General features: G+C 57.7%; 4 protein-coding genes across 4 annotated transcripts; 2 read left to right on the forward strand and 2 right to left on the reverse strand.

The window, feature by feature from the left end:
* Window positions 1–36: 36 nt before the first annotated feature.
* Window positions 37–2,865, reverse strand: E0L32_004036 (uncharacterized protein; the record flags this gene model as incomplete). Its single annotated transcript, XM_031138402.1, has 1 exon — window positions 37–2,865. One exon carries the CDS (start codon window positions 2,863–2,865, stop codon window positions 37–39), a length of 2,829 nt encoding a protein of 942 aa, XP_030998098.1.
* Window positions 2,866–3,909: 1,044 nt separating this feature from the next.
* Window positions 3,910–5,569, forward strand: E0L32_004037 (uncharacterized protein; the record flags this gene model as incomplete). The annotated part of the gene is made up of 3 exons (XM_031138403.1): window positions 3,910–4,384; window positions 4,453–5,330; window positions 5,399–5,569. The coding sequence occupies 3 exons, from the start codon at window positions 3,910–3,912 to the stop codon at window positions 5,567–5,569; spliced, it is 1,524 nt and encodes a 507-aa protein (XP_030998099.1).
* A 127-nt stretch (window positions 5,570–5,696) lies between these two features.
* Window positions 5,697–8,059, reverse strand: E0L32_004038 (uncharacterized protein; the record flags this gene model as incomplete). Its single annotated transcript, XM_031138404.1, has 5 exons — window positions 5,697–6,465; window positions 6,557–6,800; window positions 6,880–7,176; window positions 7,304–7,529; window positions 7,586–8,059. The coding sequence occupies 5 exons, from the start codon at window positions 8,057–8,059 to the stop codon at window positions 5,697–5,699; spliced, it is 2,010 nt and encodes a 669-aa protein (XP_030998100.1).
* Window positions 8,060–11,702: 3,643 nt separating this feature from the next.
* Window positions 11,703–13,568, forward strand: E0L32_004039 (uncharacterized protein; the record flags this gene model as incomplete). Its single annotated transcript, XM_031138406.1, has 2 exons — window positions 11,703–12,548; window positions 12,600–13,568. The coding sequence occupies 2 exons, from the start codon at window positions 11,703–11,705 to the stop codon at window positions 13,566–13,568; spliced, it is 1,815 nt and encodes a 604-aa protein (XP_030998101.1).
* Between the last annotated feature and the right edge of the window lie 115 nt (window positions 13,569–13,683).

Below are 13,683 nucleotides of genomic sequence, written 5' to 3' on the forward strand. Positions count from 1 at the left end.
TCCGCTCTGGGAATTGCTCTCTCGCTACCAAATAAACTACTCCGCGACCATATCCATCTCCGGAGAGTACGGCATGTTTGGCGGGGGCAGAGCCTTGGGCGGCCACTCGCCAGCCACAAAGTCGCAGGCAAAGTGATGCACGCCCGAGCCGACCAGGGTAAACGCCTCCTCGGCCTCGTCTCCAGGGTCCGTAATCCAATCGCACGGCAGGATGACCTTGGCAGACGAGTTCGGCGGCACCTCGAGCTCCATCTCGAACCGCGCCGCCTCGCCCGCAGCAGCACTAGACGCCGCCGCCGGCGACGCCGTGACCCTCCACGCGCACCGCAGCAAGCCGTAGGGCCCGTCGAACCGCGCCTCCGCGTGCGTCAGGTTCCCGCCCGGCACGGGCCTCACGAGCGCCACCCTCCACCCGGCGCCGAGCGGCGCGAGCCCGCCGACGCAGCCGTGCAGCCAGTCGGCCGCGGCGCCGAGCGCGTAGTGGTTGAAGCTCGTCATGCGGCCCGGGTTGACGCTGCCGTCGGGCAGCATGCTGTCCCAGCGCTCCCACGTCGTCGTCGCGCCCATGGTCACCGGGTACAGCCAGCTCGGGCACGCCTTCTCCAGCAGCATGCGGTACGCGAGCTGCGGCTGGCGCGCGGGCCCTGCGAGCGCCGGCAGGACGGCGGGCGTGCCGGCGAAGCCCGTCGAGACGTGGAAGAAGGCCGTGCGCACGAGCTTGGACAGGGCGCGCGAGGCGGTGCGGCGCTGGGCCGGGCCCCGGTAGAGGCCGAACTGCAGGGCGAGGGCGATGGCGGTCTGCGTGTTGGACATGATGTTGCCGCTGGGCGTGAGGTACTTGTCCTGGAAGAGGCGCTTGAGGGTGGATGCCTCGGCGCGGTACTTGGTCGCCAGCTCGGCCTTGCCTAGGAGCGCGCAGACCTGTGCAAAGACCTCGGTGGTGTGGACGAGGTAGGCGTCGGCGACGAGGACCTTGTCGGTCAGGGCGAGAGCCGGGTTCTGTGGGGGGGCGTTGGGGTCCAACCAGTCGCCCAACTGCCAGAGGTAGAAGTTCCACAGCCCGTCCTCGCCTCGATCAACGCCCTGCTCAAGCCAGGCTCGCATGCTTTGGAATTGCCTTTCAAGGAGAACCTTATCACTGCTGAAGCGATGCAGATCCCACGGAGTCAGAACGGTGACATCATGCCACACCGCTTGAGGCTTCCGACGAGGCCAGGTAAGAAGAGGAACTTCCGGTGAGACGAACGGTGGTACGCCATTATTGCCTTGCTCCAATTGCTCTGAAGACAGGTCTTCCAGCCAGTTCTCCAGGAAGCCCACTGTATCGTAGAGGTAGCTAGCAGTCGGGCAGAAGATCTGTATGTCGCCTGTCCAGCCCAGCCTCTCGTCTCTTTGCGGACAGTCCGTCGGCACGGACAAGAAATTGCCTCGCATGGACCAGACCACGTTGGTATGAAGCTTGTTGACCCATTCGTTCGAACAGCTAAAGTACCCTCTTCTTTGCATGTCGCTGTGCATTACCGAGGCCGACAAAGCAGAGCGTAATTCGTCCTCCGACCCCGGCCAGCCGTCGACCTGCACATATCGAAAGCCGTGGAAGGTAAACTTCGGCGTCCAGTTGCAAATTTCTTCCCCGGAGCCAATGATGACATCTTCACATTTGGCGTCTTTCAAGGGACGAGTGCAGAGTTCTCCATGCTCGAGAACCTCTGCGTGCCGGAGTACAAGACGCTCGCCGGCTGCAAGGGTGACTGACTTGACAACGACCTTGCCTGCGAGATTCTGTCCAAAGTCTACAATGGTCTTGCCCGCCGGCGTCTTGTGTATAGCCTGCACCTGCCGACTCTCAATCACTCGGACAGGGGGGCTACTAGTTGTGAGTAGCTTCCGACCGGGGACCTGCGGAAGTGTCTTGACCCGAAGCCATCGAGTTCCCATCTTGTCAGCATCTTGGGCTGCTGTTGTCCAGAGGCTATGGTCCTCACGAGCATCATAAACCTCTCCATCGTATAGTTCGCTGGACTGGATGGCACTGACTGCGCACGCCCAATTGTCGTCCGTCGTCAACGTCCAGGACCGGGCGCCGGAAGTGATTTCGAGCTGTGCCATGACCGCGATGTCCTTGCCGCCATAGAGGAATCTGGTTCCTCCGTTGAAACCGAGCTTCGTAGCGTACCAGCCCTCGGCCACCTCTACGGCTATGACGTTGTTGCCATGGTGCCTCAAGTGAGGTGTCACGTCCAAACACCTGTAAGTCAGTCGGTGATTGTAGCTCGTCCATCCAGGTGCCATGCATTCGTCACCCAGCCGCTCTCCGTTTAGGAAAGCCTCGAAAACTCCGAGTGCAGTGATGTACAGGCGAGCCCTGGCCGAAGAGGTGACAACACTCGAAGGGATCTCGAACTGACGACGGAATCGTAGTGGTTGCAGTGGAGCTTCAGGGCCGAGCCTTCGAGACGAAGTAATCATGGACGCAGTCCAGTCACTCTGCTCAAGGAGGGCAACTTCAAGGCTAGCCACTGGCGACCAAGACGTGGGTTCTGGGTTGCGGCGAACTGTACCGTGTTCATCTGGTGATTGGCCCCAGCAGCGGACCCGGACAGAGGCTTGTTGGCGAGAACGCAATGCTGCAGCAGGCCAAGGGACAAGCACTGACTCTTCACTGTCCACGAGGAATGTCTGGGCTTCTTGATCGCCATGCCGAAGGATTTCAACCTCGTATGCAGCCTGCGTCCAGCCTCGCGTAGGTTCGGCCGACGCCAGGAATTTCCAGGAAAGACGAGGGCGGGGATTGCTGATGCCGAAGCCGTCCGGATGGTGCTCAAAAACCGGCTTGGTTAGCTCTGGGTGTGTGACATCTGCCATCATGTACGTCTTCTGAGAGAATGCTATGCTCGTTCTAGTTTGTGTGACACAGAGTATAGAAGCTGATCAACCGGCAAGTTAGTAGTGGCTTGGGCGACTGATGATGTAGGGAACTGCCGATTGAGAGAAGCTCGGCTGCTCGGGGTAGTCGCGGTCGATGTGTGTCATTCCAACACGGACATGTCAGCTGTGTGCTCTAACTGTTTCTGTGCGCTATTCGCGTAACTGAAGTCAGTTCCAACATGAGATCGGAGGTCTCAGGTCTTGTCGAAATTCGAGTACAAGGTAGCTGCCGAGAAATTAACGTCAGCCTCGACAAGCCCTGGCTTTGATGACTCTTAGCGGTCGTTCGTCACTATTCAGCTCGGTGCTCTCGCTGCAGCGCAATCCGAGTTGCGGGGTTGGTTGTTGGGGGAAGAGGATTAGTCGGAGGCTAGATTTGGCACCCTCGGCTTGGATTTGAGTGGTGGGGTGGAGATGACTTCTTGGAGAGTCTCACATGTCTTCACTAGTCTTGCAGCCAGAAACCTGACAACGAGTCGGAGTCAAGTATCCGTGAAGCAGCGTACTGTCAGGCCAAGAAACTGTCAAAGATGTGATGGGAAAGGCGCGACGCTATGGATCCACTATCGGTTCATCAATGCTACGAGTGTCAACGAAATAGAGGAGCTTACTGGGGGATGCGGAGGGTGTGGGGAGGCGTGCAAGGGGTTGCGGGGACTCTGCACAACAAGTCTTTATAATGCCTCCTGAGACTCAATGCTGAATCTTCGAAATAGTCTTTCATTCCCATCTTGAGTCTGTGTCCTTGAACACGGATATCAAGTTGTGCTGCCAAACATGAAGTTGATCATCTATGTCATCACCCTCGTCACCGCCCTCGGCGGGCTGGTGTTTGGCTTCGACTCAGGTGAGTGAGATGCGCGCCACTGTTCATCAAGCCGACGAGAGTAAGCTTCCGCTAACGCACAGCCTTTCCTGCGCTCCCTCAAAAAAACAGGCATCATCGCAACCAGCTTCGGCCACGAGTCCTTCCGCGTCACCATGTACGGGCCCTCGCAGGCCAACCCGCCCCTGACGGGCGCCATCGTCTCTGTCTACAACGCCGGGCAGGCCATCGGCGGTTTCACCGTGGGCTACCTCGCCGACCGCTACAGCCGCAAGTACACGCTGTGCCTCGCCGCCGTGCTGACCATCGTCGCCGCGGCGCTGCAGGCCGGCGCCGTGCACGTGGGCATGATGATCGCGGGCCGCCTGCTCGGCGGGCTCGCGTGCGGGCAGATCATCGCCGTCGTGCCCGTGTACATCGCCGAGGTGGCGCCGCCGCAGCACCGGGGCTTGCTCGTCGGCCTGCAGGGCATGATGCAGGCCAGCGGGTTCGGGCTCGCCAACTGGGTCGGGTACGCGGGCGCGTTCGCCACGGGGTCGGCCACGTGGAGGATCCCGCTCGCGATGCAGATCCCCATCCCCATCGTGCTTGCGATCGCGGTGCTGTTTGTGCCTTTCTCGCCGCGTTGGCGTAAGTCGCAAGCCGCGCCGTTGTGCCTCTTATCATGAACGAAAAGCTGATCGAGGTCTGTCGAATAGTCATCATGCAAGACCGTATCGAGGAGGCCGAAGCAGGTAGGTTAAGCCGCCTTCCTTCATGTCAAGCTTTTACCCCTGTCTCTCCCTCCCCAAAACACATCACTGACGTCCAAACACCGACAGTCCTCATCCGCCTCCACTCCGGCGCCGACGCCTCCGGCCAGGACCTCGTCGCGCAGGAGATCATCCAGATCCGGCAGCAGCTGGCCCTCGAGCGCTCGCAGCAGGGCGGCAGCTGGGCCTCGGCCCTGGCGACCATGTTCTCGCGGCGCTTCGCCCGCCGCACCGCCATGGCCGCCTTCATCCTCATGCACGGGCAGCTGTCGGGAGCTCCGGTGATCCAGAACTACCAGAACATCTTCTACGCCATGGTCGGCTTCACGGGCCGCACGTCGCTGCTCATCAGCGGCGTGTACGGCATGATGGGCGTGCTGGGCGCCGTCGTCTACCTGCTCGTCGTGGCGGACCGGTGGCCGCGCGTGCGCACCATGTGGACGGGCTCGGCGGCGCTCGTGGCCATCATCTCCGTCTGCACGGCGCTGAGCGCCGTCTACGGCTCCTCGGGCGGCAGGGCGCAGGCCCAGACCCCTTCGCAGCAGGCCGGCGCGCGGGCGTCCATCGCGTTCATCTTCTTGTACTCGGGTGTGTTCGCCGTCTTCTTCAACTCGATGATCTACGTCGTGCCGTCGGAGCTGTTCCCCACGTTCCTGCGGTCCAAGGGCCTGGCGTTTGCCGTCTTCGCCAAGGCCGTCACGGCGATCGTGCTCTCGCAGGTCACGCCGATCGCGCTGGCGGACGTGGGCTGGAGGTTCTACATCTTCTTCATCTGCACCAACGTCTTTGCCGGCTGCCTGTACTTTTTCTTCCTCCCCGAGACCGTGAGTTCTTGCCATGTCCTATTTACAAGGCTGTTCAAAGTTGCTGACTGAGATGTGGTATGAAACAGGGCGGGAAGAGTCTCGAGGAGATCGCCGAGCTCTTCGGCGATACGCTGGCTACCGAGCACATCGGCCGGATCGACGTCGATGCCAAGACTGGAGCGCGCGGTGAGGGCGCTGAGCACTTTGAGATGGCCGAGGGCGAACGCCGTGGAGACGCGGTTCAATCTAGAGTCTAGAACCTTGAGACTTTGTAGCTGATTTGCCAATCTTCACACCATGTACCTACGATGTCACAGAACCAGTATTATAATACTATGGCATCTGGGAACCTCTCTTGGCACAAGCAGGCCACCTATTGTTGATCTAACCCAGGCTCCCAACCACCCTCATCTCACCCCGTGCCAGCCTGCTAGCCCCGGCCTTGTCCACGAGCTTGAGCGGCCTGTACACGGGATCCCACATCTGCTCCCTGATCCACTCCTCCAGCTCCTTGTCGTCCCGGGGTATGCCCTCCTCCGTAGCCAGGCCGTCCTCGACAGCAGCCCGTATGACCTTGCGCGCCACCCGCACGCTCACGTCCCGGACGACATCCACGCCCGGCAGCAAGGGTGCAGTCGGATCCTTAAGAGCGGGGCTCGCCTCGGCCACGCCCTCGACGGCTGCGACGAGCATCTTCTCCGTGACGAGCCTGGACCGGCTCAGCACGGCGCCGAGCCCGATGCCCGGGAAGACGACCGAGTTGTTGCACTCGGCGACCTCGATCGTCACTTCCTTTCCATCCTTGCCCCAAGCTCCCTTGACGGGGTCGGCGGGCGATCCCGCGGCGACGAGGGCCCTGCCGTCGGTCCACCTGAGGATGTCGGCGGGCCTGGCCTCGTGCAGGCGCGTGGGGTTCGACAGGGGCATGACGATGGGCCGGGCGTGGTGCCGGGCCATCTCCCGGACGACCTCCTCGGTGAAGGCGCCGGGCTTGGTGGACGTGCCGATCAGGGCGTTGGGCCTGACCTCCCTGATGACGCCGAGGAGGTCGGTGCCCTTGCCGGACCAGTCTGCCTTGGGCTTGGCGAACCCCCTTTGCGCGGCGGAGAGGTTGTCGATGCCGGTGGTCAGGAGGCCCGGTTTGTCGATCAGCCTGTTTGACGGGCGGTTAGTCAGTAGTTTCTGCGTTTTTCCTTTTGGGAAATTGGCATGGGAGCAGAGCTTCGTGGCCATGGTCACCATACCAGATCTGCTTAGAGGCATCCTCCTTGCTGATGCCGCCCTCCTCGGCGATGGCGTCGCGGACCTGGTCAGCGATGCCGACGCCGGCACTGCCCGCGCCAAAGATGACCATCTTCAAGTCGCACAGCTTTTGCTTGCTCACGTGCAGGCCAGCCATGATGGCCGCGAGCGTGACGCAGCCGGTGCCCTGGACGTCGTCGTTGAAACAGGGGATCTTGGACTTGTAGATGTCGAGAATCCGACGCGCTTTACCACCACGACCATCGCTCCGAGGTCAGAAAAAGTATACCACAGTCATGGTTTGGTGGAATATGCACGAACTTACCGTTGTCCAGCCCAAAGTCCTCAAAGTGGATGTACGCGCGCGGGTACAGCTTCCGGGCGGCCTTGACAAAGGTGTCGACGAGGCGGTCGTACTGCTCGCCGCGGACGCGCCTCTCGCGCAGGCCCAGGTAGAGCGGGTCGTCGAGCAGGTCCTGGTTGTCGGTGCCGCAGTCGAGCACAACGGGCAGGGTGCGGTTGGGGTGGATGCCGGCGCAGAGGGTGGTCAGGGCCAGCTTGGCGACCGAGATGAGGATGCCGCCCGCGCCCTGGTCGCCGATGCCGAGGATCTCTTCTCCGTCTGGCACAGTGGTCAGGTCGGGTCAGGTCGGGCCAGTCCAGCTCGCCGCAGGGAGAAAGTTGAAATCCGTCCGCAGGAAAAGGAGGAGAGAGAGAGAGAGAGAGAGAGAGAGAGAGTAGCCACCTACCTGTGACGACAATGTAGTCAATATCTTCTGGCCTGCCCCACTGGGACAGGTCTTCCTCGACGCGGTCGATGTCGTGGATATTGAGGAAGCACCCCTGCGGCCGGCGGAACAGGCGCGAGTAGTTCTGGATGGCGTCGCCCTCTGTCGGCGTGTAGACGACGCTGAACATCTCGGGCAGGTGCTTTTGCAGCAGCTTTGACGGCGCATCACATCGCACCACATCAGCCTCTACTATGTATTACAGTCTTTACAGTCCGTTCTTGCGATGCAGGGTTCACTCACCCGAAAGTACAAGACGTCGTTCTGCTCCTTGAGCGAGGTCAGAAAGACATTCTTGGCGAGGTCGTCGGCGCGGCTGCGGTACTGCTCGTAGGCGCGCTGGATCTGCTGGTCGAGGGTCTGGATGCAGGCGGGCAGCAGGCCGATGAGGCCAAAGTCGCGGCGCTCCTGCTTGGTGAAGGCCGAGCCCTTGTTGAAGTAGGGGTGGTTCAGCAGCACGGTGCCCTTGAGGGCGCACTCGAGCGGGCCGCTGGTGCTGAGCGGCAGGTGGCCGTACTTGGGCGACTTTTGCTCGGGCTGTGTCGACATTGTGCGATGCTGGGCGCTGCTGGCAGTGGCAGTCACTTGTCGTTGCTGTGGTCGTGGTATCGCGAGGTGGTGATGGTGCGGCGATGCGGCGGCCTGCGGGCTCAAGCTGCGAGCTACTCCCGCACCCGCAAGGTGCGGCGGGGCCCTCGGGATGCGCGGCCAGATCATGACATAACAGAGACAAAGGCTCGGGATTGGATTGGATCACACCTTCACTAGTCAGGGAATTGCAAAACGTGGGACCGGTGGCAGGAACAAGTAAGGTGCAGCTAAGATGGAGCATTGATAAGATGTGTGACGTATTCGACGTCAATTGGGAGATCCAAAGCTGCCAGTACCGCATTCAATTCCCGTCACTACGGAGTAACCGCACGAAAGACCCGCTCATGGAGAGCTGATGATGGAAGATCCCGGGAAACGCGCGTCTATTGCTGCTCAAAGCAGCCACGCGCGCCCCAAAGTCAATTGAGTAGCTCGCGGAATGCTATGGATGTCTTGCCGTGCTGCATGTCGACCACTACGACCAGGGAAATAAAATGTAGGAGCTCTAGGAGCCTCACCCGTGTAGCTGGCGAATTTGGGCCCTCGACCAAACAAGAAGTCGGACGAGGTTCGCTCAACGGGCGCGGACTATGATGGACCGGTTGATCTTGCAGCAAACTAGAATCAGAAGAAAGGAACACGAGGTCCCTCTCCCGGTGTTTGTCCAGCACCCCTCAGACACCCCGGCACAAGACGTGCCGCGGTGAAGAGGTCTTCCGGAGAAGTCTCGTGGGATCTTGCGCGCTTTTGCCAGAGGCGAAAACGCGCCGAGCGGCTGGAGTCACCATTGCTGCGAGCGAGATTGGCATGAGTAAAAGATGGCCTACCTGGTGCCTAACTCTCTGCAATTGATGCTTCTTATCATTGACACCGCCGCCCAGGTGTCGGGTTGTGTTGGGGTGCAATGCTCGTTCAATGCTTATCAAAGTCGGACTGGAGATGAAAGAGAGAAGATTCGTGAGGGCTTGAAACATTTGATGAACTGGCCCCAATCAAGATTTGGCGAGCGGAACGGCGGATTGATCGCGCCGTTGCCCCACCCTCAACATCAAAAGCCACAAAAGGTGCTGTGCTGCACTTCGATGGTGAGAGGCTGAAATCATCAAACTGAAAGTTGACCGTCCAACAGTATATTTGGCTTACAGTGCACACGCCATCTCTTGTATGAATGAATTGGGCGTAGCTGTACTTTCTCTCGCCCGGATCTTGCCCAATTGGCAATCGCCCAGTCCACGACGGCGTGGACCACGTGTAAGTAAGCCTTCTAATCAGCCCTGATACGAGACATACCGCAGAGACAAATCTCGGTCAATATACCCGTATAAGGTGATACAGCGATAGTTACAGCGAAAGAGTGGCACTGAGCCGCTATGTGGTGTCGCTGGCTTGGATAGACATTTGCCAAACCCTATGCATTGCCGCATTGCACAACCAGTGGTTACCCTGAAACACTTTCTGGCGGCAAACAAATGGAGCACGGCAAGCACTGGACAGGATCTGATATGACAATACTGCGCCGGCCGAGAGATAAGTAATTCGTGTTCTGGTATGATCAAAGTGCCGCCATAAGTCGAGACATCCCAAGGGCTAGATAGCACTCTGATATGGAAAAGTCCAAGGCACAAGGGAGCTGCTCGTCGCGGTTTGCATGGATTACGGCAGGTTGAGACAAACTCATGCCTTATCTTGAAGGCTTGAACTGGTCATACGCCTCAGCAACCAATATGCTCCCATAGAACCAAGTCTAGGGGTCTCCATGTCATTTCGCTATCCTAGGTATTCCAAGGGCCAACGTGTATGTACGTGAGAATTGACCGCCCCTTGATCACGAGCCGTCCCGAACTACGCCTGCACCTGGTGCATCAGAGTTACATCATGGACCATAGACAATGGGACCTGTCTCGCTAAACCCCCAACGCGTCGACAGCAAAAGGACAACCCGATTCATCTTCCCACAAATGGTTTCCGAACAACGACTAAGAAACTTAACACAAGGGTGGTACTGTGGTTCACACCGCGATATCATGAGACTGGTATTCCCAGCCTTCGAGGCATCTGGGATGACCCCTGTGTCTTCCTGCTCTTGAGCCAACTCCACGCTGACGCAGTGAAGACTTGCGGTTGCATTATAGTCCCAATTCGCTCTGCAGTCGCCGGTTTCATTAGTCTGGGAGTGCTGGGCATGTGCACGGGCAGGTAAACTAACAATGCCAATATCAGGAAACGTTATTGTGTACTGATCGCGCTTCAGCTACACAACGCAATTAGCTAATTATTCCAATCCTGCAGACATTAGACCTAACAACATACCAGAATGTGGTATCGTCGAGCCCGGTAGTTTGAGTCTAGAATCGTCCGCAGCTCCTTGCCCGTCAACCCGGTGGCAGGCAACTGTACTTGACATCCGCCACCTACTTTTGAAGAGCACCGGATCGGGATGTGGCCCCAATTGCTCATGTAGGATGGTGCTTTGGACGAGTGAGACATTTGTGGCGAATTTCCTCGGAGACAATAGGGTTCAACGTTGGCAGTAACTCGATCAAGAAGCATGCTGAAGACCAAAGGGTTTCTAGAAAACCAACCGAAGAAACTAGGATAGGCTTTTTATTCATACGTACGTTCAGGAGACCCCACTATAGTCATCCAGATGGGATAATTGGTAGGCACATTGCCTCCACCTAACAGCGCACTCGTACTCAGCCGTGTGCTTTGCTGCTTGCTTGTTCTACAGAATTCAGACCGCTTCGGGAAAGCATCACCGCGGACGATGGATCAGCAAAGGGGGGGCCGTCACGAAGCCGGGGCGAGCTTTGTATCTTAGCCCGCTTGGAAGGAGAAGCCGGGCTGGGCGCAGCTCGATTGGAGGCCACATACATCCATCGATGCAGTGCCACGTGTATCCAATGAACGCAGTTCTACCCAGACATTGCACAACCGCTCGCCTCACAACATTGAAATGAAAAAGACCCCTCGATGGGCCGCGTCCCACACACCACAAAAGCAATGACACCCTAAAGCAGTCAGGCGATCCCACACAAATATGCATGGTCAGCTTTGCTGTGCATGTGCAGATGGAACCATCGATCGGGCTGTATCCATCCACCACTTCATCAAGCCTGGTTTCTCAGCCGGTCAGCCAAAATGGGGACGGCCGCACCTCCGGCCTGAGGCACACTCTTGGGCTTCTCTTCAGGCGTAGAGACAATCCGACCCCGGGAAGAGCCCATTGGAGTCGACAAGTACGTTCGATATTTGTATGAGTTAATGGTAGCATCCGGTTCTTTCATTCCATCTCCAGCATGTGTTCACTACCATGCTCGGGGTTGGTTGGCTGGCGCGCCAGCACAAGAGCCGCGACGTCGCCGGCCGGCCGGGGGGGGATGGTATTGTGTGTGTGTGTGCCTACGAGGCTTAGGCGATGCTCAAGCTCAGCAAAAAAGGCAACCAAGAATACTACACTGCGGTCGAGAGTGAGTAAACTTCGGGCAATGTAGTCACAGCCTGTTCCTCATGGCGAACGCCCGGAATTATGTTCTTATATTTCGATCGCCGCCTCCAATGAATTGGCACAACCTCCCTTTCGCCTCATGGAATAAAAGAGCACTTTTCTTTCGTTGACTGCTTCCAAGACATCAGTGACACTTCAAAGTACTTGTACAGCCGCTGCAGTCAAGCACTCGTACTGGTCCAACGAGCTCTGTACTGCAAATCCCAAGACGTGCAGCGCTGCCCACACCTCCACCCCAACTCAACAGCGACCGCATCTGCGATGCCACCAGATCACAAAGAGGTGCCCAAGACTGGTCGCACCAAGGATGGTCTGAAAGACCCCCGGGTGCGACACTGCCGCGATCGAGGCAACAACTTTTATCGCCAAGACAATGCCAGAACAGCCCCATCAACGCACGACTTCAAGCTTCCACAGGCCGAGGCCAACGCCAGGGACGCCATCGTTACAGATCTCGAGGGGTGCTCCCTCGAACCTGCAGACCACCCTCACGCGTTTTTCGTACCTCGTGATGATGTCAAGCGCATCATGTCACCGGCCCGCGTCCGTGGCGTTGTCGACGACAGCCTGCCTGGGTGTGGTAGCTGGAGTGCAGCAAAAAGGGAGCGATTTGCCAAAGACATTCTCCTTGGAGGAGGAAATATATGCAAGAATCCTTCCATCAACCTCCTAGCTGCTGCTATTGGTGGAGAAGCCGAGGAATACTTTCTACCTCTTGTCGAGCGCCACATTGATGACTTGTGTTTACCACTCGAAATCCAACAGGGCGCACATGGGTGTACCATCAAATGTGCCGCAAAGCACAAGCATGATAGCATCGGCATTGTTCGGGTAAAAGTTCGCCGTAGCTTTTGCCTCTGGATGCATGCTTTATCCTCTCCCTACTTCAAGGTCGAGGAGGGTCGACATTGTCACTACTACCTGAATGGCAAGGATGTTCTTCCGATCGAAATCGAGCCTGCCCAACCTGCTACCAGCATTCCCGAGATCCAGCAACACCTACGAGATGAAATGCAACAATCTAACATGGGAGGGGTCGGTGGGTTTGCGAAAGTGCGAATGGTACAGTTCCACCCAGCGCACCTCAGGATCGAGATCTCGGCCAAGGTTCGTTCCCCACAGAAGTTGACTACACAAGAGGATTCTAATATGGGGTAGAACAACCAAGAAGCGCATAACGGAGTATATGCCTTGAAGTGCCTCAACGAGCCAGATCGAGACGCCTTCAACCAAGAGTTGGCATCACTGCTAAGCTGCCAGAACAACAAGGGCTTGCATCTTATTCGCCTTCTCTTCACGTTTGAGATAAAGAAGGACAATGGCGAAGAAGCCTTCTACTTTGTATTCCCGTGGGCGCAAGGAAACCTGTGGGAGTTCTGGAAACAAAATGAATCACAACGGCTCCAGATCTGTCCCTGGATGGCCGGTCAGTGCCTCCGATTGACAGAAGCCATCCTGTTCGTTCACAACGAGCGTACTGGGGAGCTCGAACGGCGAGGCCACAGCGAAGTTGAGCGAGAGCTGTATGGCAGGCATGGAGACATAAAGGGAGAGAACATCGTCTTCTTCCAACATGAAGACCACATCAAGCTGTTCATAACAGACTTCGGCTTGGGCCAGCTACACAGTCGAGTCTCTCGGTCGATTTCCAACCCCCGAGCGACCCAGATGACGGCAACCTACCGTGCTCCAGAGTTCGACCTGCCCTTTGGCAAGATATCACGAGTGTGCGACATATTCTCCCTGGGCTGCGTCTTCCTCGAGTTTGTGACATGGCAACTTGAAGGCTTTACATCGGCCCACGATTCCTTCCCCGACGCTCGGCTAGAGGTGGACATCAACCAGATCACGTCTGACACTTTCTTCAAAATCGAAAACAACGAAGCTATCGTGAAGCCGAAAGTCTCTGGCTGGGTCAAGAGGCTGCTTCGGAATCCACTCTGCAGTAATTACCACAAGGACTTTCTGAGCCTCATTGAAGAGAAGATGCTCGCACCCGCAGCTAAGGACCGAATCAGATCGGATCTGTTGGTCGAAAGGCTTAGAGTTCTCTCCAAGGGCTGCCGAACAGACTCCAGCTACTGGCAAGAACCCCTGTCGGCCCAGGAACGACTGTCATTGAGTTGACGCAGCTCGTGACACTCTAACGATGTATTTTTATTTTTCCTTTTATCTCAGTGAGGATCAACGCATTTGTGGATCATGAGGGCCATCTGCGAAGAACTCTGGAGTTCAGGAGTTT

Source organism: Thyridium curvatum (assembly GCF_004353045.1).
Source record: "Thyridium curvatum strain D216 chromosome Unknown NODE_18_length_519074_cov_76.432364, whole genome shotgun sequence".
Lineage (NCBI taxonomy): Eukaryota > Fungi > Ascomycota > Sordariomycetes > Thyridiales > Thyridiaceae > Thyridium > Thyridium curvatum.